The 25,043-nt window shown below is 38.5% G+C and overlaps 1 protein-coding gene across 1 annotated transcript in view; it reads left to right on the top strand.

The window, feature by feature from the left end:
* Positions 1–25,043, top strand: part of GRM7 (glutamate metabotropic receptor 7) — a gene marked incomplete at its 3' end in the record, with an annotated part of 813,045 nt that overhangs the window by 223,826 nt on the left and 564,176 nt on the right. The window contains exon 2 of the mRNA XM_081247592.1: positions 22,290–22,506. Within this exon, the coding sequence (XP_081103718.1) occupies positions 22,290–22,506 (217 nt within the window). The remainder of the gene's footprint in view (positions 1–22,289; positions 22,507–25,043) is intronic.

Genomic DNA, 25,043 nt, shown 5'->3' with positions numbered 1-25,043 from the left:
CATATGGGGGGAGGGGGTAAAAACATTCCGTCTATTGAAAATATTCAGGTATGGATTCACTTTCTCAGGTATCCGTACAACAAAGGCTCCGACATGATCTACTCTGCCTCCTACTTCTGATTCTTTTCAATCTCCCACTCAATCCCAGTGAAAGGATAATCCATCCTCATAGAGCAACTGAATATACATTGGACATCTGTGGATATAAGGGCACCGGAGCTACTATAGTGTAAAGATCAGTGAGGGAGAAGAGGTGGAATTTATGGATAATGCTGAAAATGATACCAGTACATGGTGACCAAACCCAAGCTTGCTGAGAAATGTATCATGAGTAGCTGTGGGTATACCTGGTTGGGAAGGTGAGGTGTAGCAGCCCATCTGCAGATGTCTTGGCAGGCATTTCTGCAGTACAATCTTATATTTACTACATTTTGCCCAAAATATGAAGTTCTTTATCCTGACTAAAGAAGTAGTAAGCCCTAAAGAACAAAATACATACATTGTACAGACTAAAAGTATTTAAAATGTGCTGAATACTATATATAATAAATTTGTAAGTTGTCAAAATACGTATTTAAAAAAAGAAACCCTTAGGGCTTCCCTGGTGGCGCAGTGGTTGAGAATCCGCCTGCCGATGCAGGGGACACGAGTTCATGCCCCAATCTGGGAAGATCCCACATGCTGCGAAGCAAGCGGCTGGGCCCTTGAGCCATGGCCGCTGAGCCTGCACATCTGGAGCCTGTGCTCTGCGACGGGAGGGGCCACAACAGTGAGAGGCCCGCGTACCGCAAAAAATAAAAAAATAAAAAAAGAAACCCTTACTCTGAAAGACAAAATGACTGTTAAGACACATATTGAGAATTAATCAAAATATCATTCTCTGTGGTTTAATATGATTAGCTCTTCAAACGGTATAAAATAATTTGGTAAAACTACATATTTCACCAAGATGGCTTTTGCAGAAAATGGTGGTAAAATGCTTTGAAAACTGTGACTGACTTACCTGTATGGTAATCATCTAAGTTTTATTCTACTTTGAAAATAGTTGTGAGCAAAAGATATTTCAGTGCTAACATTTTCTATTACTGAAGATGGTAAAAGAACATTTTTCTGCATCTAGCACATGTTATTTAGCAAACATCTGTCAGGGTAGATACCTGCCATTAGATACAAATTACTTTTCAAAAATAGTTCGCTTTTAAGTCTAAGATAAATCAAAGAGTGAAAGCAACTAATAAGCTCTTAGCAAGGACTTTATCATGGGGAGGGGCATCTGTTTAACCTTGAATATCAACGGTACGAACAACTCGCTAGCTATAAAAAAGCATCCCTGGGAATTTTTGAAAGGGTTCCATTTTCCCTGTTGAGAAACATGGAAATTATGCACCCTTGCTCAAAGTGAAATTGGTAAATTGGAATCACTACAATCAGAAACATCTCATCTTTGGTTTTCTTGGTTTTTTTTTTTTTTCCACATCTTTATTGGAGTATAAATGCTTTACAATGGTGTGTTAGTTTCTGCTATGCAACAAAGTGAATCAGCTCTATGTATACATATATCCCCATATCCCCTCCCTCTTGAGCATCCCTCCCACCCTCCCTTTCCCACCCCTCTAGGTGGTCACAAAACACCGAGCTGATCTCCCTGTGCTACGTGGCTGCTTCCCACTAGCTATTTTACATTTGGTAGTGTATATACGTCAGTGCTGGTCTCTCACTTCCTCCCAGCTTCCCCTTCCCCCTGTGCCCTCAAGTCTGTTCTCTACATCTGCGTCTTTATTCCTGCCCTGCCACTAGGTTCATCAGTACCGCTTGAGTATGTCAGTGGTGAATGCACAATTCACACAAATGATTTGCCCATCATGTGTTCTTTTCATCTATTTCTTCCTCCTTTTCTATTCAAATTCACTTCTATTTATCATCACAGGAATGTTTGCCAAGAATTTTTAAACACATTCTTCTGTTCTTCCTTTTACTTACTTAAATGAGGATGACCAGTGACTTAGGGAAGTTGGCGTATTTAAACAGTGGCAATCCGTCACCATGCCTGAATGTCCATTATGTGCTCTTCTTAAGGAAGTGGGATGCCTCATTGTTCTGGAATATACTACCCTAGGGATTGTCTTTCTGACTCTCTCACTGCTCAGTCTGGTGGAGGCCTCTCCATAATTTGGTCATCATCCTCGGAGATGATTGCTTCCTGGACCTGCCTTTGTCTTTAAAAAAGAACAATATCAATGCCTTTGCCTCACTGATAAAATCTTTCTCAGCCGCTTAGGTCTTGTCTGCTGGGCCTTTGATCTAGTCATCAACTCCTGTAGATCAGTTCGCAGTTCTGCCTCGCTGCCTGTGAGTTTGGGGGTCTCCATTTCACTCAGTTCTATTTTCTGTCTATTCCTTGTCCTTGCAAAATGGATCATGTCCTGGACCTGATCCTATTCCCTCATGTCCTGTCCTTGTCTTGGCCTATTGCCTGTTCTAATCTACCAGTTTTGCATCTATTTCTCCCCTTTCTCATCACCGCTAATCTGCTACTGCTTATCCTGTAGTGTAATACATAATCAGCTGTGATGGAGCTGCCATAGATACGGTTGTTTTTATGGTGTTTTAAGGGTATAGTTGAAGTAAAAGGTATTATTAAATCCGAAGTTATAACTCTGACCCGTAAGAGTACACCTTGATTTTGACAACATCATGATTGAAGAAGCACCCCAATTTCAGGAAAGTTACAAGTGAAGTATAGAAAGCTTAGATGTGCAGTATTGTGGTAATGCAGGACCTTTTACTTTAAAAAGGAGAGCTATAGATAATCCAGAAATATGGAAAAATCAAGACTTGGAAGGGGAGCCATATTGGAGACAAGATTTGGAACCTGGCTAGCCAAGAATAATTTTGATTAAATTATCTAATAATTAATATAATATTCATTAATTTTTCAGGATGGATAGAAGCAAAATTTAGCTTGTTTTCAACTTTTTGGATTATGGCAACTGTACTTTTCTTTAATAACAGGGAGGCGGTTCAGACATTTGTTCACAAACTGATTTCTATCCGGGGCTGTTTCTCCTCAAAAGGAACTTTTGTGACGAGAAAGAAAATGGATCCAAGAAAGAGAGTATTTAAGATAATAATTAAACATACCTGTGATATAGCCCCACAGACGAATCTAGCATTGCTATGTGTGTCTGAGACGTACTGTGTTAGCCTAAAATTAATATTCTTTTTTACTTATAATATTTCCTTTATTTTTGGCCCCATCCCAATCCTTGCATACATGCTTCACTCTCCAGGCTTTTCACAGAGCATACATGGAACAAAGATTGCCCATTGTGGGCAAAAATAATTTGAGATTAAAAAAAAAATCCCTTTGGCTAACAGATTTTTAAAGCTTGTATCCAAAGGACTAAAGATAAGAAGGTTATAATGTCTCCTTAATCCTTTCTGAGCTGAAATCTCATACTGAGGCTGGGCTGTATAGACAGTGCCACCACAAGCTACACGTCTGTTTAGTTTCTGCCTTTTGAACGCTGGCTCTCATTTATCTCTGAATGTCCTGTTGGGCTACATCAGCCTTATAAGGGGCACTTTGTGAAGTGGCTTTCATATCACTTTGTACCATATTAGAGACTGGTTGGCAGTGAAACTATTTACAGTGAGGGAGTTCTCTCTTTGTTCACATTTTCTGCTTTTTCTAGTTGCTGTCATCCCTGTGGCTGCTTCCTTCTCAGGGCAGTGAACCAGCTAATGACAGCATATGCCCTCGGTATCTATTTTGAGGGTGAGAGAGGCTTGCCTTGCTTGTGTGGACGGAAATGGGGTTTATCCATGACACTTGACAACTGAATTGTCACCTTCCCCTCAGATGGTTTCCTAATTATAATTTGTTCTGTGCAGGGTCAGGAAACAGAAGAATAGAAACACAGAATCTCTTTGCTGCAAAGCAAATAGGATCAGGACAGCCTGGGAAGCAAGGAAAGTCAGACTGGAAATAGCTCCGAGGTGCTGGCTGGTTGGGAACATGTGCTAGTTGGGAAGGTCAGTCAGGCGGTTCAAATTGAGTCTAACCTTAAGTGAACTTCACTAATGATGGGCTCGGTGGTTTCTCTCTCAAAATAGGCTGGCCCTCAGGTACCTTGTTAAGATTTGAAATGACCATTTTGAAAGTGCCATCTATTATTGTAACTTTGCCCTCAAACTCCCATTTTTAAGTAGTCAGTGGAGGTCAAATTTGCACCACTCAGAGAGCAATGAATTGAAAATTTCCCTGGATGTTTTAATTACCTTGCTGTAGACAGCATAGGTTATTTTAAATGGCTGTGAGAAACCACTAGTCACATATGAAGCGTGATGGTTTATTGACTTTGAAGGGGGCATGGTTTGGTAGCTGAAAAAATGATCCGGCTTGCAAATGCCTGAGCATCTTGTTTGCCAGTAGTTTGTTTCATATATAACCTTTCACTGTTTCCAGGACTATGTGAGGTTTGGAGGGGAACTGAGTTAATTACTGTTTACATCTTGGGGAACTTGAAAGGATCCTTAATCCACCAAATGTTAAACAACCCAAGATAAAAGTTATTGACGTCTTAAGAAACTGTTTGGGTTACTCCCCTCCTTCTCTGTCTCTTTTTCTCCCTCGTCCAGTTCTCTTTTTCTCAGTCTTTGTTTCTTTATCCATTGTTAAGTTCTTCATTTTCCACTTTCTCTCTCTCTTCCCTCTCAGACTTCCTTCCATTTTTTTTCTCATAGCCAGAGAACTTGTAGTTTGTTAAAAAATGCTTTTACACACCTTATCTCTGAGATATTGGGAGCAAGATGCCCAAAGGCCTCTTTTAACAGGTTGAGTAAACCTCAGTTATCTAAACCTTCTGCTTCAGAGGAGTTATGCAAAGGTAGGCAGTGGTCAGAAGCTGCAAACTACTCCAAATTCATCACTTCACTAAAAAGTGATACCACTGGGCTTCCCTGGTGGCACAGTGGTTAAGAGTCTGCCTGCCGATGTAGGGGAGGCAGGTTCGTGCCCCGGTCCGGGAAGATCCCACATGCCGCAGAGCGTCTGGGCCCGTGAACCATGGCCGCTGAGCCTGCGCATCCGGAGCCTGTGCTCCGCAACGGGAGAGGCCACAGCAGTGAGAGGCCCGCGTAACACACACACACACACAAAAAGTGATACCACTTATTTTCCAACACTCTGAAGGAGATATTTGGAGAGATACTCTTCTTTTTGTATTTTGAGATAGCAGCCATCTTTACTATATTTTTACAATGTCACAGCTCTCTCTCCCCTAAAGAGAGATCACATCTTTGTGTCCCTAACATCTTCCACAGGATGGCTCCAGTGAAGTGTTCAGTGAACAGAACTGATCAGAGAGAGGATCAAACCCGTCACTGTGGCTAGATTCCCCATCACTACAAAGAAAATGGATTAGAGCATCCAAATCTAACAACAATGCTGTATCATCTCATACAAATTAGACTTAATGATTCAGCATTCATAATGTCACCAATAACTGTTAAATTCAAGGTGGTTACCTCCTACTTCATTATTAGCATTCTTTTTTAAAAATTTTTATTTTATGTTGGAGTATGTTGATTTATTTTATATTGGAGTATGTTGTGTTAGTTTCAGGTATATACCAAAGTGATTGTTATACATATATCCATTCTTTCTCAGATTCTTTTCCCATGTAGGTTATTACAGAATATTGAGTAGCGTTTCCTGTGCTATACAGTAGGTCCTTGTTGATTATCTATTTTATATAGAGCAGTGTGTGTATGTTAATCCAAAACTCCTAATTTATCTCCCCACCTTCTGCTTTTGGTAACCGTAAGTTTGTTTTCTATATCTGTGAGTGTGCTTCTGTTTTGTAAATAAGTTCATTTGTATCATTTGTTTTTAGATTCCACATATAAGTGATATCATATGATATTTGTCTTGGTCTGACTTACTGCACTTAGTATGATAATTTCTAAGTCCATCCATGTTACTGCAAATGGCATTATTCCATTCTTCTTTATGGCTGAGTAATATTCCATTGTATATATATATACCACCTCTTCTTTATCCATTTGTCTGTTGTTGGACATTTAGGTTGCTTCCATGTCTTGGCTATTGTAAACAGTGCTGCAGTGAACATTGGGGTGCGTGTATATTTTTGAATTATGGTTTTCTCCGGATATATCCCCAGGAGTGGGATTGCTGGATCATATGGTAGCTCTATTTTTAGTTTTTTAAGGAACCTCCATACTGTTCTCCATAGTGGCTGTACCAATTTACATTCCCACCAACAGTGCAAGAGGTTTCCCTTTTCTCCACACCCTCTCCAGCATTTATTGTTTGTAAACGTTTTGATGATGGCCATTCTGACCAGTGTGAGGTTATACCTCCCTGTAGTTTTGATTTGTATTTCTCTAATACTTAGCGATACTGAGCATCTTTTCATGTGCTTTTTGGCCATCTGTATGTCTTCTTTGGAGAAATGTCTATTTAGATATTCTGCCCATTTTTTGATTGGGTTGTTTGTTTTTTTGATATTAAGCTGCATGAGCTGCTTGTATATTTTGGAGATTAATCCCTTGTCAGTCTAATTATTTGTAAGTATTTTCTCGCATTCTGTGGGTGGTCTTTATATTTTGTTTATGGCTTCCTTCCACTATTAGTATTCTCTAGAAAAGCTTTTACTTAAAATATTCCTTAGAGTGTAAGGAGGTTTTTAGGTTTATATTCTTATACTAACTAGGAAGACATATCCTTTAAGTTATATATATGTAGCATTTGTCATTAATTATATATATAGTAAATAATAGTAAATGATATGAAAAGGTACAGTATAAAATAGTAAATAATAATAAAATAGTAAATAGTAAGGTAGTAAATATTATACTATACACCCAAACATATGCACACACACATAGGATATGTACAAATATTTTATTTCAAAACCTGAGAGAAACTAGCTTGGAATTTTGTCACATTTGTTTTACTTCCAATATTGTTTATCAAACCGCAATGGCCAGTTTTCGAATTTGGAAAGTTTTAGGTGAATTCTGTGTCAGAAACAGAGATGTCAATGTTCCTTAATATGATTATAGATTTTACTGTGGCAATAGATTAAGATAAGAATGAAAAGTGAACTCTTTTGTCTGAGGTATAATAGAGGCAGCCTGGATAAATAGGATTCTTTTAAGTAGAAAGCACACACAATATAATGTTAGACAGATAAAGGTGAAAGATGGCTACGGGAAGACTAGAAAAAGTTCAAAATCAATGTACGGGGTCCTTTGCTTAACAAATCTGGCAGATATAAAAGAAAACGACAAATATTTGAATAGAAACAGAAAAAATTCTCTACCTGCCATCATAGTTCTTCAGCTTTCAAAACATTACTTAGTTATTGATCTCGTTGAGACCATTTAAGATTTGTGACTTTTTAAAGAGTATATGCATTCCCTGTAAGAAATAAAATATGTCTTCATACCTTTGCTTGACATTGTAGCAGGGAAATTATCTTTTGTTTCTCTTTTATTTTCTATGCATGAATATAAACATGACTTAAGTCTGACTGCTGGAAACCAGGCACCAACACCTATAGCTCATTGCTGCAGAATGCATGGGCTGATCATGATGATAAACAAATCTAATGGATCCTTCATTTGGGATGATAGTTTATAGCTTCAGGTGTTTTTTTGGCATTAGTAGTGGCGAAATCAAGAACTGTAAATTCTTAACTGCTCAAAGTGGAGAAGGTTAAGGGAGCTATCTTTCCAATCCATGGAGGAATATCATGGCTGAAAACAACAAGGAACTTGACTAAATTGTCACAAAGTTGTCTTTAAGTTGAAGTTGGGAGAACAATTAAAAAGAAAAAAAATATATATATATATATAATTAAACTTGTCCATATTAAACCATTTTTTAAAAAGAGTCTTGAGTGGCAGAAGGCTGAACACTTTTAGCGAACTTTCATGGATGTTCATAGCAGAAGAATTATAGAGGTCATGCCATTAGAAGCACACCAATTTAGTGCCTGGAATGTTTTCACAGAAATAGGAGTACAGTGTAGGGGTTGTTTATAAGCTAATCCTAATGGAAGTGTACTTCCAGCATTATCACCTGTGCTCAACTATGGTGAATACGCTCTTAGGGAATTATTGACCGTTGATGGTCTTCTTTGCCTTCTAAGCAGTTGACTTAAATTGTCACCTGTATCTGCTTCTCAGGCCCCTGGCCTACAGACACACGTGGCCGACTCTCATCCATCCTTCAAGGTTGTGGCAGGCGACGGCCACTCTCTCTATTCCTTCTGTTTCCTTAGTGATAAAACTCAGTTTTATTTGGGGTGACAGTGTACACAACCAAAAGACTACATTTTTCAAAAGTATTTTCTGGCAATGAGGTTTACCATGAGACTATTTTGGACAATGGTATATAGATGGCAGTGTTGTATGCAACGATGGGAAGATGCTATAGAAGGACTTCACCCAGTTGGAAACGGTGCCCCTTTGTCTTTTTCCATATCTCCCATCTTGCTGTCTGGAGTGAGTCCATGATCGCTGGAACTTTGTCAGTATCCAGGACCCTGTGTGACATTGGGGATGGAATTGACTTGATAGAGTGGTGTAGCAGAGAAATACGAAGAGCGCTGGCCCCTGGTAATCATGGGACTGCCATGCCAGCTCTGGACAGTTTACCTATCAACTTATTTCATGTGAGAGAGAAATAAACATACTTTTGAGCCACTGTTATTTTGACTTTTCTATTTTTGCAACCAAATCATTTCTGAATTCTTACTGATTAGAAATCAAAATGTCTTACTAATTCTAAAATCAAATACAGAGACGGACTAAAAATTTAGAGCAATATAGATTTTTGGAAACATCACTGTAGGACTTAGTCACAACATGTGATTTTAGTCCTTTCCCAGTGACTCCAGGGCAGTGAGAGTTTTGGTAAATGACTTTCCCTATCTGAGTGTTATTTCCTTCTCTGAAAGTAGAGATCTGAATCCTTTAGCACTAGCATCCTATCCTGGAGCATTTGAGAAACATTGTCCTTGCAACCTGGCTTCGAAAGGAAAGATCAGTAAGAGGACAAAATGCCCAAGTCCAGCCAAGACGTGCCTCTAATGGGAATCCACGCATCATGGAGGGGATTAGCGCTCCCATCTCAAATTCTTTCCAGAAGCAACTGTGTTAACATCCAGCTAGTAGTACATCATTCATGGCATTCTCTCTCCTCAGTCTCCACAGGAAGCAGTCAACCTAAAAAGGAATTACAGGTAAAAAATATGCAGTTATGGTGCTTAGAAGATGATATGGTTGCAGGTGGTATGATAGTAGAAGTTGTGGTGTACAAGGAAGGAATCTTAAAAATGGAAAATTCTAGAACAGTCAGTACTTCCAACCATACGCAGTGAGGAGAACCTACCAGGCTACTGCAATCTGAAAAACACCTTGAAACTTTTACAGGAGGTATTTTCTCACACACATACTTAACCAAGAAACGGTCTCCTGATTTCAGGTCCTGAAAGCTGCAGCTAAAACAGAGGTGGGTAAAATAATTTTATTTCTAGAGGAAGGTGTTTGGGCCAATGAATGACAGGACTGCAGAAACCAGTACAAGCCCCACTGGCATGCTGCTTGCAGTTCTGTTTACTGTAAATTCAGATATTTCACAACAATTATATCAAGGCCTCTTAATCCACAGTGAACTTCACCAGTATTTTGGACCTCTGGCTGAGACTTAACCCTCCCAAAGCTTCAGTATTTGTTTTTCCTTTTCACTTCTTCTCTGTCCATCCAGGAACTAGGAAGATGGACGGAGAGGAAATAGACAAAGGCTCAGCTTTGCTTCTTCCACTATTGCCTGTGATCTGCAGACAGAGGAGGGTCTTATTAACAAAGTCAGCAGATTGCTTATCACCCCTGACAGCAGGGAAGAGCCTGCCTCACATACCAGGTGAAACTATGTAAACCTTTTGTCCCAGAGACCTTGTTGAAGAATCAATGACATTTTCCCTAATTGCCTCCTTGTTGAGTGATGCTAGTATTGGAGTGAAGGAGCCTCTTAATTATTACCCTGGAGGTATTTGGGGCTGAGTAACTCGTGGGATTTCTGTTTATGTATCACCTAACTATTCTTCCAAGAGTGCCATCACTGACAGAAAGATGTTGTATAGTCTGTTAGTCTGTAAGAATAAGTATTGTAATAAGAGAAGAAACAAGATCAATTTAAATAAGCATTAATTTTATTTCATCATCTCGCTTTATTCTTTGCTATAAATTCAGTGGAATTGTGGATCGTACCCTCAAGCCATACAGGTTTCTCTACTTTCTTCAAAAGAACCCCACTTCTTCATTACTCTCTACATTTGTCTTTACCACCGTCTTTCCCAGCGTAGGCTTTCCTTTGCCTCTTTGCTGGGGAAATCTTCCTCCTATCCTCCAATTATCTTGCACACCTCTTGGTTGTGTCTTCTCCAAAATTCCAGTTTCTCATAGTTGTTCTCACCTTAGTGACCCTTCAGTATTTGATTTAGACCAGTTCCCTCCACCAAAGTGGTTTCTGGGGAACTAGGCTAATCTAATGATTCTCTGGAAGCAAAGGATGGTGGACCACGTGTAAATGCCACATATTATGTTCCCCCATATGGTGAGTAACAAAGCATGAATGCACTCAGGGAGTTCTTGATGCATTCTTTAAATAATTCTTGCATGCTTACAAGCATGTCAAACTCAAGTGAATTTAAATTGGTGACTCCATAGTTGCCACGAGACACATTTATTTGTCTGCCAAATAATCATTCACTTATCTGTCTTCTTCCCTGCTAGGAGAACCCAGGTTTTCTTTTTTTCCTGGCAACAAGAAATCCATCATCAGAAGTTAAGTCATAAGTCAATCATGGCAATCACTGTTTAGAGTATGGATGATAATATGACATAATTTCAGCCAATGAGATATGAGGAAAAGATGGTGAGGAGGGGGACATTTCAGAACAAAATCCTTGGTCAAAAATCAAATAGATAAAAGAGAAAGCCTTTGTCTACCAGAGCTCTCCCTTCCTTCTCTTAATGATGTCATATGAAGTGTGATGCCTGGAGCATCAGGAACCACCTTATGCATCTGAGACAAAGGTTAAGAAACTTCAGTGAAAAAAATCCAGTCCCTTGGCATGGTTGAGTCACTGTACCAATCTGAAAACCAGGTACAATCCAGATTTATTTTGTGATTGTATTATCTAAGTCACTGTTAATTGAGTAATAGAACTCTCTGTAATGTTACTTGTAGCCCCAAGTATCCTCACTTGCGATTTTCAAATACCCATGATGCTCCAGCATTTCTGCAAACCTGCAATGTACATGATGTGATCCAATAAGATACATAAAAGAAAAGAGAGATACAGTTTCTTTCCTCAAGGCGTCTGGTAGCATACAAAACTGGTAATAATAAAAATGGGATGAAAGCTAAGTAACAAACGGCAAAGAGTGATGAGGACCAAGAGAGGACTCTTTGTTAGCTGGAGAGAATCAGGGGAAATTCCCCAAAGCAGTTTGCATGTACTAAACCTGCATCTTGAAGAAGTATTAGGATTTAAATAAGTAAAGATAGGAAGCAGGTATTTCAGGCCTGTACATAGCCCATACATAAATAAGGCCACAGAGAACTAAATACATTCACTCTGTAAAATTGTCTGCTAAATTTATCTGGTCTGATGAATTTGATTATAGATATACTTTGGAATAACTTGGATGTTTTGTATGTGTGTGTATGTCTGTGCTTTAGAACATGTTGGAGGCTTTAAAATGCAAGTTTACTCTTAACTCAGAATTTACCTTGTACCTTATCTATGGTACCACCATCAGTCCTTCTTTTATTTAGCTGTTTTGTTTCCTTTGTGATCTGTGTCTCTCTGTATATGTGAATATGTATACATACATATATATATATATATATTTACACGTATATGTGTGTGTACATATATGGTTACATATTAGGTTGTCAGATCTCTAAAACTGGTTTACCTTATTAATTATTATATCTGTAGCTCCTAAAGTTTACAGATTAAAAAAAAACTGGTCATATGCCATTGGTATAGTAATGTGGTATCTGAATTAAATAATAGGGAATTACTTACTGTGCAGAACTCTAATGAATCATCTTTTTTGTATTAACATATAGTCACCAAATGCTTGTTTACTTGGAATATAAGCCGTACAAAAGCTAAAATAAACAGCATAGTTTTCTTCCTTTTCATAAGGGAAAAAAATAAATAAGAAATTTTTGTCAAGTAAGCCTCTTTCAGGGAATCAAAGGATCAGCACAGATTTAACTTCACCTTCTGGAGCATCTGCGTCTGTAGTCTTACACAATGAGAATTAATGTGCTTGCAGCCCTGCCAGACCCTGACAGTGGCTTCGGAATCACCGAGTGAAGGTTGCATCTTGTTCATAGCATTTCTAAGTGCATTTTATTATGCTCTTTTTCACAACTGGAATTCACATAGAGCCTAGCACATAGTTTGCTACAGTATTCAATTAACTATAACACTCCATGTTCAACCATCCTTAATAATCAAGATGTTTTGGACTATAATGTACCTATAAAGGTGGCAATGGTTCTCAGAGAGAAAATAAGTTTGAATTTGATTCCATTCTCTCCTGAAACAGACTTCCTTCACTTTAAGAACCTCCTGGCTGTGTCCCTGTAAAGGACTGAGCCTTTTGGCAGCAGTGTCATTGTGCTCTCTACCAAGAGACCGGATGACTAAAGGTGGCTGGGAAGCATGCTGAGCTTTGATCATTGGGACGACTGGCAGGTAGAAATGAAAATAGGTAAGGTAGAGACAGGCCACCACACATTAAAAAGATCTCCTTTTATTTTCATTTTGTGACCATGTTGTTATGAGTGTGGTTGTCCTTTTACCCTGATGGACCTCATGCCCAGTGGTTCTCAACCACGGCAATTTTGAACAGCTTCCCCGCTCCCTAACCCACCACACACACACACACACACACACACACACCTCGCACACACACCCCACACACACCCCACACACACCTCGCACACACACACCAGACACTGCACACACACCACACACGCTACACACACAGAGATACTTTGCATTGTCTTCAGTCGTTTCTGACGATGACAACTGCAGGATATACTACTGGCATCTAGTGACAGAGGTCAGGGATGCTTCTAAACATTCTACACTTCCCACTGTACAAAGAATTATCTGACCCCAGATGTCAATAGTACTAAGGTAAGAGATGCTACTCTACAGAGATTTGACATTTGTACTGCTAGCAAAACACCTTAAAGGTCACCCTTGAGTGTTTGAAAAACCAAACCTCTTGGTGTGAGAATCTGGCCCTTAGAGCCTGAAAGAGATCTACGATCATTTCTAATATATTGAGAAAAGTTAAAACACTTACTTTGGTTACTTTTTGTTTCTTAATATATAGTTTATAGGGATATTGGACGGAGATAATTCAGAGACGTGTAAGATTAGGAAGGACCCTGATAGGTCATGTAAGATTAGGAAGGACCCTGATGGGTCCTAAACATTATTTCTGCCCTGTTCTTCTCTCCGTTTGCCTGGTAAAGTGTACACTGGTGATTTCTATGGTGCCATACTGGGAGGGAAATTTTCCTTTGTCCGTTGTCTTTTTATGCTATGGAGCTATGGGTAGAGGTATTTCTCCAATCTACAGAAGGCCACAGAAAGCCTATTTACATACTACACATGCATGCAACCTTTCTCACACTTGTAAGCAAGATGCCTATCTAAGCAGATAACACTGGACAGAAGAGCCCTGTATGTGACTATGGTACATACAGTTTTCATTTTGTAAATATTCCATGTTTGCCCTGTGGTATAGCTTGGACTCATATGATTAGCCTCATTTTATGGATAAATAATCCTGGAGAGTGTGTCCCACTTGATGGCAGCTACATGTGTTGCTATTTTGGCGGCTATAAACCACCCAAAAGTTATAGCTTTCTCCTGATCTTCTATGTTTCATAGGAAATAGGGAGAGACAAGTTTTATCTCCAGCGCTGTTTCTAACATTTGCCAAGTGTGAGATGTGAAAGATACTATGTTTTCCTCCCTTCCCCTGGGAAAATCATCATCTTCATCATCATCATCATCAGTAACCACAGCCTTATATTATTTCCTCTCAGGCATTTCAGTTAGAAGATTGTTTCTCTTGTCTATGAATTCTGACCTCGCCTTGATACTGCATCTCACTTGTTCACCTTGGTCTACGTCAGGTCATGTGATTTCCCTTGAGTCAGCCATGTAGCTTAAAGGAACCCCTGTGTTCTGATAGGCGGGCTCGTGTCACACACAGCATCTGGATCCTACAGTACCACCATCTCCACATAAACTACAGGAACAGAGTGATGTGGAAGGCAAAACAGTCAGTATTCATGACAGTAATATCTGTATCAACTCCAGGGTGCTGCAAAGTTTCATGAGATTATATATGTAAAGTATTTCACCTCCAAAAGCCTGGTATATAGAGAGATTTAATAAAGCAATAATAATAAAAAATAATAGATAACATTCTTTAAAATATGTATTAGACAAATTTGACTTGCAATCCACACATAAAATTACTTGGTTCTAAGAAAATGGTTACTACCACTTACAGAATGTTAATGCATTTGGTGTCATACAGTTAAATGAAAGGCAAAGAAAAAGAGTTGCAATACTTGATAATCTTTGTTGTGAGGAATTTAAGGTTGAGTGAAATTCCAGACTTTAAACAAATTCAAAATTATTAGTTATTCCTCAGTACTTTGAAATAAATACTATCAAAAATCAGAGCTGGCGCCCAGCCATCCTAATATGAGCAGAGATGTTATCTAGAGAAGAGATACATATAAATCATGGAGAGTGGTGCTTCAAAGAATGAGCCTGAATGGATTATTTGACCATTTTTCCTTTTGGGGGGAATCCATATCAATAAAGCTTAATAAGAACTACGAGTGAAATTACTGCTGACTGTGAACTTAATAATGCCCCACTGGGAGTTCATTAATATCTCAACTGGTACACTGAAGCATTATCTTAATTGCTCATGATACTTCCAAAAATTGCCTTTTACAAGTTTCGTGGAAACTCCCCTCTGGAGCAAGTGTTAGTACATTTTGGATTGCCTTTCTTGGCTGTGCAAATTCCCCAGGAACCTGGTGGGGCCGTAAACCTCATTTACCTTTCCAAAGGTAAGAAGTTCCCAGGTGACTGACTTTGTTATAGGTGCTGCCCTTATAATATAAAGAAAAAGAAGCTCAAAACGCATGAAACAAATTTCAGATCTTTCCTTTGTTTCTACATAAATGAAACGGTTCTACTTTTTAAAATAAATGTTTAGTATTTATTTTTCATGGCAAGTTCATGTTGGAATAGGAGCAACAGTTTGGATTTTTTAAATATTTGCATTATTGTGATCTAGTCCACATCTGGATTTGGATCTTCTGTTATTTTGATAGATGTTGCCACTAAGATGATGCCTAAAGGAGTGTGTTTCCAAGCCTGTGGGATCCCTTTGCCTTTAGACTGATTATGGGATAAAACTAAATTTAGAAGGGTTCTATCTTGTCAACACTTGGAAAGTAAAAGTGCTTCACACCAAGTTTGTCTCGCAGAGTTAGAGTGAACTCTGGGCACTGTGGTGTATGGTGCTTGGAGTTGTCAGGTCTCAGGCATAGAGGAAAAAAAACCAGAGTGAACAATCCCCTAAATGACTCCCTAGGTCCCTTTACCTTTGAACCCCGATCCATTGTCAGCTTCTTCTACCTGCCAGTGATGAAGAAGGAAATCCCAGGGAAGAATGTGCCAGGGAAAAGAAAGAGTGACAATAGTGTTTGCTGCTGTGACTTCAGCTGCCCCTCAGAGCCCCTCCCAGGGCGGGGATAACTCCCAAGTGCTGTGGGTCCCTCTGGCCACACCAGCGCTGTGCAGGAGGGATTCTATTTCCTTCAGATTATTTCATTCATTACTTCACTGGCTTACCCTTTTATTCAACAAATAATGATAAGGTTCGTATTCTGTACCCAGTGCAGTGCTATCCAGTAGTGATAAAATGATGAACAAGGTCAATACTCTCCAGGAAAGGTGCGAACAATAAACAGATAAACAAATAATTGTTTAATGAGAGTTGTGACACTTCTTACCAAAGAAAACTAGTGCTCTCTAAAAACTCATCAACTGACTCCTGCTTTCTATGGCAAATATGGGAGTGGTTAGGAGGGAGCCTCGAGCACCTCCTAGTGAGGGGTGTGTGCCACTAATTTGGATGGTTCTTGCAGTCCACCTAAAGAATTCAGTCACCACAATCACTTGTATTGGTGAGGTACAAATATTGATGACTTGAAAGTTTTTACAGTGTGTAGAAGATGGAAGTTACTTAAATGTCCATTTTGATTTTCTTGAAAGTACTTTTCCCCTAGCCTGTTTCTCTTAGATTTACAGAAATTCTTAAATATGCATAAATATTTTAAAAGTCCAATTAGAGTGAATTGGTTCTTTTCCTATTTTATGGATAATGTATGGATTGGGAAAATGTTACATCTGATGACTTGAAGAATGATGGTTTTATTGCTTTTACTGTTTGCTTTACAGTGCTTAAAAGGTGTCAGGAAAGTTGACTTCTACATAAATTTTATTTTATTTTATTTATTTATTTTTCAACATCTTTATTGGAATATAATTCCTTTACAATGGTGTGTTAGTTTCTGCTTTATAACAAAGTGAATCAGTTATACATATACATATGTTCCCATATCTCTTCCCTTTTGCGTCTCCCTCCCTCCCACCCTCCCTATCCCGCCCCTCTAGGTGGTCACAAAGCACCCAGCTGATCTCCCTGTGCTATGCGGCTGCTTCCCGCTAGCTATCTGTTTTACATTTGGTAGTGTATATATGTCCATGCCACTCTCTCACTTTGTCACAGCTTACCCTTCCCCCTCCCCATATCCTCAAGTCCATTCTCTACTAGGTGTGTGTCTTTATGCCCGACTTGCCCCTAGGTTCTTCATGACCTTTTTTTTCCCTTAGATTCCATATATGTGTGTTAGCATATGGTATTTGTTTTTCTCTTTCTGACTTACTTCACTCTGTATGACAGACTCTAGGTCCATCCACCTCACTACAAATAACTCAATTTCATTTCTTTTTATGGCTGAGTAATATTCCATTGTATATATGTGCCACATCTTCTTTATCCATTCATCTGTCGATGGACACTTAGGTTGCTTCCATGTCCTGGCTATTGTAAATAGAGCTGCAGTGAACATTTTGGTACATGACTCTTTTTGAATTATGGTTTTCTCAGGGTATATGCCCAGTAGTGATATTGCTGGGTTGTATAGTAGTTCTATTTTTAGTTTTTTAAGGAACCTCCATACTGTTCTCCATAGTGGCTGTACCAATTCACATTCCCACCAACAGTGCAAGAGGGTTCCCTTTTCTCCACACCCTCTCCAGCATTTATTGTTTTAGATATTTTGATGATGGCCATTCTGACTGGTGTGAGATGATACCGCATTGTAGTTTTGATTTGCATTTCTCTAATGATTAATGTGATGTTGAGCATTCTTTCATGTGTCTGTTGGCAATCTGTATATCTTCTTTGGAGAAATGTCTATCTAGGTCTTCTGCCCTTTTTTGGATTGGGTTGTTTGTTTTTTTTTTTTTTTTAACGTTGAGCTGCATGAGCTGCTTGTAAAGTTTGGAGATTAATCCTCTCTCAGTTGCTTCATTTGCAAATATTTTCTCCCATTCTGAGGGTTGTCTTTTGGTCTTGTTTATGGTTTCCTTTGCTGTGCAAAAGCTTTGAAGTTTCATTAGGTCCCATTTGTTTATTTTTGTTGTTATTTCCATTTCTCTAGGAGGTGGGTCAAAAAGGATCTTGATGTGATTTATGTCATAGAGTGTCCTGCCTATGTTTTCCTCTAAGAGTTTGATAGTTTCTGGCCTTACATTTATGTCTTTAATCCATTTTGAGTTTATTTTTGTGTATGGTGTTAGGGAGTGTCCTAATTTCATTCTTTTACATGTACCTGTCCAGTTTTCCCAGCACCACTTATTGAAGAGGCTGTCTTTTCTCCACTATATATTCTTGCCTCCTTTATCAAAGATAAGTTGACCATATGTGTGTGGGTTTATCTCTGGCCTGTCTATGTTGTTCCATTGATCTGTATTTCTGTTTTTGTGCCTGTACCATACTGTAGCTTTGTAGTATAGTCTGAAGTCAGGAAGCCTGATTCCTCCAGCTCCGTTTTTCGTTCTCAAGATTGCTTTGGCTATTCGGGGTCTTCTGTGTTTCCATACAAATTGTGAAATTTTTTGTTCTAGTTCTGTGAAAAATGCCTACATAAATTTTAAATGATAATTTTAAGGTGTGAGATGTTTTTAACCCTATTTGGTACTCAACATTAGCAAAACCATTTTTGTATGATGGGCCAATTTTTTATAAAGAGTAAAGAACAACAAAATACAGTGAGATGAAAATTAAGTCCTACAATAAAGATGAAAAATTTTTGGTTTTTAAATTGGGGAAAGGAAGGCTCAAAGGGAGATGGGATATTTATTTTCATGTTGCAGAAGTGTGATTACACTAAATTGTCTTCATCAGAAGATCAGTTCTACATTTCTGAAGGAGACTGGCAAGAGGGTAGAGTTTCAATAGCAGAAAAAGAAAGTATAGCTACGATATCAAGGGGAGTGTGTCAGTTAATCACTGAAGATGGCTAATAATAATTTGGTCAGTTATAATACATACTTCAACATAATTACTCTGTAGAGTTAAACATCAGTTTAAAAACAAGTAACTAAATATACAGGATAATAGTTGATAAGTAACAGAGCATATTTCATAGGTTACATACATTGTTGCTGTTCTTCATCTCCTATTGCTGGGGGAAATTTCCTTATATAGCCATATTTTTATCTCAGAAATGAAATCCATTTGGTTGTTCGTTTCTTATTCTAGCATCATTATATGCGTAATGTACAAATAATTACCCCTGAATATAGGATGTGTGTGTGATCCTAAAGGGACATATGAGTCTTAAGCTGGTAGGTGTTTCTTATTTATAATGAAGGGATAAACCACTGATAACAGTCATTTCAGTGGGTAGTGAGGAAATAAATCTGCTTCACCAGGATCTTCATTACTAAAATTTGGGGCACAGTTTAGAAAATACATTTGCACTGGAGGCATTTCACAATCGCGATGTTTTACCACAGCTACATAAATGCTAATTTAAGTAGAGGGCTGGATGTATCTTTATTAGCACTTGTTGAAAGGTAGAAAGGGATTTTGGCAAGGAAGGCATCTGTGCAACAGCACAAAGATTTTGCATTTCCACAAGTTGAAATTGATGGAAATGTATTGCCATGCTTGGCTTCTTCCTTTTTTATTTCTTATAAGAAAAGGTATTTCTCTCCCTCCCTCCGTCCCTCCCTCCCTCCTTCCCTTTAATTTTCGTCCAAAGCCTTTATTCAGTTGATATTTTTCACCTAAAATTTATAACTCTTGAACTATAAATGAAACATAGGAACTCAGTCTTTTCACATATTTGTATAAATTTTAATAAGACATTTATATAAAATGTTTTAACAGCAGTCTGAGGGTGACCTGTAAAATTGCTTTCAGTGGCTCTGTAGTCAGTACTATGGACAGAACTTGGCCTAGACCACAGTAATCTAATACCCTTCGTTATTTTATGCTTATTGTTCAAATGTTTTAGCAACAATTCAGCGAACTATCATAGTTAAGAGTTTAGAAGTTTGCATTAGGCTGTGTCAGGTTTGAGTATTGCTCTGTCTGTCTTACAACTTTGTGACCTAAGGCAAGGTCATAGTCTACTTTCAAGTCTCAATTTCTTCTTTTGTAAAATGATTTAATAATAGTATAGTATAATAAAGTATAGTGAAGACTTTTTACTGTTGGTTAGATAAGGTAATGCATATAAAACTTTTAGTGATAACGATAACCAACAAAGAACTACTATATAGCATAGGGAAATATACTCAATATTTTGTAATAACCTATAAGGGGAAAGAATCTGAAAAGTTTCATATATATATATAACTGAATCACTATGCTGTACACCTGAAACTAAGACGATATTGTAAATCAACTATACTTAAATAAAAATAAATAAATAAAATTTAAAACATTAAAAATAAACCCCAAACTTTTAGAATATTCTTGCCACATGATGAAGAGTTAAATAAATAGTACATATTATTTCTAAAGCAATAATGATAGGAATATGTAAACATATTTTCTTAGGACAGTGAGGGAAATGTTTTTGCTAACGTGTCACAGAGGACTTGGGAAGTCAAATGTGGAGAATGCATAAACTTAGTAAGAAAACACACACTTTTCTCTCTTCTGATTGTCGTTACCCCATGTATTAAGTACCCACACTGTCCCAGGCATCATGCTAAGCAATGCACATTTGTTATTCCTGCCCTTCAAAAGAATCTTATACTAATTAATAATGTAACCAACTCAGTGAGGTGAAATATTCACCACAGTAAACACTAGTGAACAGAAACATGAGGCTTCGATTCCAGATCTTCTCAATACCAAATCCCATTTTATTTCTACTGCACTTCACTGCCCCTGTAACTGAGGAGTTACTCAGGTACAGACCCTCAGGAGACTTGGAGGCTTTCTTATGGTGGCTTTGGATTTCAAGTCAGGAACGGAGAGCCTGCCCCTGGTGGTCATAGAGCAGAACTGCATCAGGGATGGGCTGCATGGAAAATGGTGGGTCATCGACCGTCAGGGCAAGACTTGACTGTAATGTTCACCTAGAAAGGCTGGTGGAGAAATGAGCTTTACAGAGGTAGTAACCAGCTTTAAACAATGTCAAATGGGTAAACTTGAGGCAAACTGCCCTGAAAAGAGAAAAGTAGGTTAATATTGAGTAGAATCATCAGGGCTCAAAGAATTAACTTGAGTGTAGCTTTGACATCTTTGGGCCAAAGAGTTGCACTGTTGGGCTTTGTCTGAGCAAAGATCAAAACTGGCTTTTAGATACATGAGAAATCTTTATGCTAAAACAAGGGTAAGTCCTGGGAGAGTTTACAACCAGAATTGTGTAGGAGTTGATCATTCTTACAGGTAGATAAATCATACCTATCATAGTCTTCTGCATGCTAGTGTTAAGAGAAACAACTGGGGAGCATTCTTTGTACAAGTAACTAGCTTAGAGGTCCTGACCTTAGACCCTAAGCCATGCTCCTCATCTATGGCTGCTTCAGGTCTTCTCCTAGAGTATTTGGGATCCTGGGTAAATATTTTCTTTTCAAGGTTTCTTTCTAAATGCGTAATTTTCTTTAACTAAAATCGGCATGTCAGGACTACTCAGGTAGTCTAATCTGAAATGATCCTGAGAAATAAACACTGTGCCTGTCAAGAGGAATAATCTGCTCATTAAATTGTCCTCTTGAAACCAGGGTCCTGCTCTAGGATGATCCATACAGGCACAAGTTGTAGAACCCCTCGAGACATCTGGTTAATCCCACATGCAGTAGAGGGTCAGAGAATTCTCTAAAGGCACAAAAGTGGGAGTCAGAGGTCCACGTGGCCCCACTCAGTCAGGACTGTCAGCGCTCTCTCAGCATCCAAATGAACTTAAAACTTTTGAGAAAGGCCCTCCTAAGTGCCAGGAGAGCTGAAATGATGGTGTTGGGGCAGGGAACCCCCTTACCTGGCTCTAAGGGTGTTAGTGAGCTATCAATACTTCATAATGTTCTTGTGAAGAATACATTGAATAATGCGTGCAGCTTACTTAGACATTTCCTCATAGGTGATCGGCACTCGACCAATGTTAGATGGCTAATGGCGTCTACCAGTATTCATGAGATGTGTCAACTAAACTAATCTCTATACACACTCCAGTTAGGCTGTGGTGTCTTTTGTTTCTATTAATGTATAAGAAGTAAAGCATGATTCACAATGTTAGCCAGAATGGTTAAAATTATTTTTGCTCCCAATCATCATGTTCTGTGTAATTCCCATTCCATCCCCATTCCTTTCTCCAAGAGGAGAGAAAAAGGCCAAAGCATAAAAGTAGATGCTTCTTGTGCTGTTAAGAGGTGGTTGGTTGCATTTAGGTGGTCTACACTTCCATGCTATGTGTGGCAAAACACACTTCCCCTTCGGAGCTCAAGCCCTGTATTTTAAGAAAATTGTCATAAGTATACATGAATCTCTCACATCCCGATGGTGTGCCCTCATGTGGTGATTTCTTATCTTTTCAGATCCCCCAGATTAGTTATGCATCAACGGCACCCGAGTTAAGTGATGACCGTCGCTATGACTTCTTCTCTCGTGTGGTCCCGCCCGATTCCTTCCAAGCCCAGGCCATGGTAGACATCGTAAAGGCCCTGGGTTGGAATTATGTGTCTACTCTTGCATCGGAAGGAAGTTATGGAGAGAAAGGTGTGGAATCCTTCACGCAGATTTCCAAAGAGGCAGGTAGGAAGAGATTGCAATGATCAAGATGACCCTCTTTGAATGTCTGTGGCTTATAGAGCTCTTTCAATCTTTATTAAACAAACACTATTGGTAATTGCCCTATCCCTACGCTCATGTTTCCCCTTGCCTGCGAAGTAAATTTGCAAAGTCTTCATTTAAAATGCTTTGTTGTTTTGGAAGAGAATATTTTCAAAGCTACGAAACTGAAATCCCTTTAAGTATTAATGGAAGAAATGGAGAGAAAAAACTAGGTAGTAAAATTGATATCTGACTTCTGTGTAATAGATAATAGTGTGGATTGCAGGCTGTATATGGAAACATGAGCAAGTGTGGCTAAATGTGCCTCTTCATGTGTCCTTTCTCTCTGCCGGTCTCCAAAATAGAGAGAATTGTTTAAATTATGAGAACCCAACCACAGGGACACTTTGCTTTGAAGGGGAATGACACTGAGGGCTCTGAATGACTTGGCCAAAACAAAATTAAGTAAATTATCCAGGCAGTAGAATGTACTTAGACAAATACTCTTTGAAACTTTAGATTCTTTTGAGAAAGACAGTTCTATTAGGTGGCATTTGGAGAAGATTCTTTTACGTATGTTTATTAAGCTCAAAATGGAGGTAATGGGTTCGAATGTTTAGCCAGCTGGCTTCCATCGGTCAGATTTTGAAAAAACGAGACAAAATCTTCAAACTTAGGAATCATAACAATATATACACAGACTTCCCCATATGGAAATACTGGATCTAGTAAACATATATATTTTTAAAAAATGCATGCTTGGATATTCCTAAAAAGCTCTTAGGCTAAAGTCTGGTCCTCAGTTTTGATGGTAAGAATATTATCCAACTTGTCATTGCCCAGAATAGTTAACTAACCATAAAGCAAACAAACAAGCAAGGCAATAGAAACAGAGGTTCTTTTCACGAGGAAAGATGTCATAAATCCTGAAGACATGGCTTTGAGTATTTTGCTTTCAGACTACAGACATCCTCAGGCATGTAATGCTCCCGCCTATAGATGGTGTGTCTTTACATGGCTACTGAAATAAGGAAGCCCCGACATGTTTATGAATCTTGTGCTTTTAACTCAGCACCTTATCATGATCTCTAATTTGAAAATGTCACTGGAGGGCTGGGTCAGTCTTGTACTCTTCCTTCTGGCTGAAATACTGTCACTGTTAACACCTTTGACTGCCGAGCTCCTAGTCATTTACAGGGCTCATCCTAAACGCCATTTCTAGGTTCAAGTAAACAAGCACACAAAACTTCCTGGATTCTGTCTGCTTGGTCTTGTGTTTCTAGTGGCTCCTCCCACAATAGTTATCACACATTAGCATAATTTGCTGCTGTTGTTGATTTCTGTCTTGTCCCGTAGACTCTAAGAGAGATGGTGTCTGTCTGAGTCACTACTGTAGTCCCAGCTGCTTTGTTTCTAAGGGAAACATTTCTGGTAAATTCAGTGAAAAACTTTCTGATTCGGGAAGAAATCTTAACTCTGGCCTTGTATCTTGCGTGCTGTGATTTATAAGACTCATTAACAACTGAATTCATGAATCTTTAAAGAAAAGCCTAACCACTTTTGATAGCTATGTGTTTGTTTCTGTCTTTGTTTCTTTGACTCCTGCTTTGACCAAAATAATGTGAGAGGCCCACTTAAAGACATATCTAAAATATGGGCATAATAGCCAATAGGTAAGACAAGATGAAGAGAAACTATGGGTAAAATAGTAAGATAAAGCTCAGAAATAAAGTTCAAATACCTTCTTGTTCTACATAATTGCTGCAAGTGGATCTCAGATTTAATACTGCACTTTGTACTGGACAAAGCAAAGGGCACTACCCATTTTGTTACACAAGGTACAGTGTTCAGAAGGTCAAAATCATGTTGTTTGTTCAATAAGGACAGGATCAAGACAAATGTTGGCCTTTATAAAAGACTGTATTCTATAGACAGGTCAGTGGTGAGTTTTGTAAAGGTTGTTTATTCCTGGTGTCACTTAGTGAAAACTTAAGATATGAGTCTGCTGTATGACTCTTCAAAAAGGAAAAGTTTTGGTAATATGGTCTGAGCTCCCCAGCTCATAATTTTAGCTAATGATATCAATATATTGAAATGACACAACTCAAAAATAAAATTGTATTATTGGCAGCCATTTTGGATGAAATCTTTCAATCTGAAAGCCTTTGCATTTGGGGATGAGTGTAACTACACAGCCAGCTGCCGAAATGCCAGAAAACATTGAGGGTTCAGGTAATGTCTTCAATCAGTTCTTCTTCACCTTAAGTATTATGATAGTTGATGTGTATTTATATTAAATTTCTTTGGAACCATAGCATATTTGCAATTTAAGTATATTCACTTGTGTGCTTAACAAACACCCCTGCATTTAACTCCCTACCCATCCCTTCAAAAAAGAGGAAATAAAGAGGAGGGAAAATTATAATTGAAATAGAGTATGGTAAGTTTACTCACTCAGTGTGTGTATTACTTCAAAAAAAAACCTGAGTTGGGAAACATGATTCCATCATTTCTTCAGT

This window comes from Mesoplodon bidens (genome assembly GCF_964165515.1).
Source record: "Mesoplodon bidens genome assembly, chromosome: 10".
NCBI lineage: Eukaryota > Metazoa > Chordata > Mammalia > Artiodactyla > Ziphiidae > Mesoplodon > Mesoplodon bidens.
The sequence above is the reverse complement of the archived record's forward strand: the minus strand, read 5'-3'. Positions and strand labels throughout refer to the sequence as shown.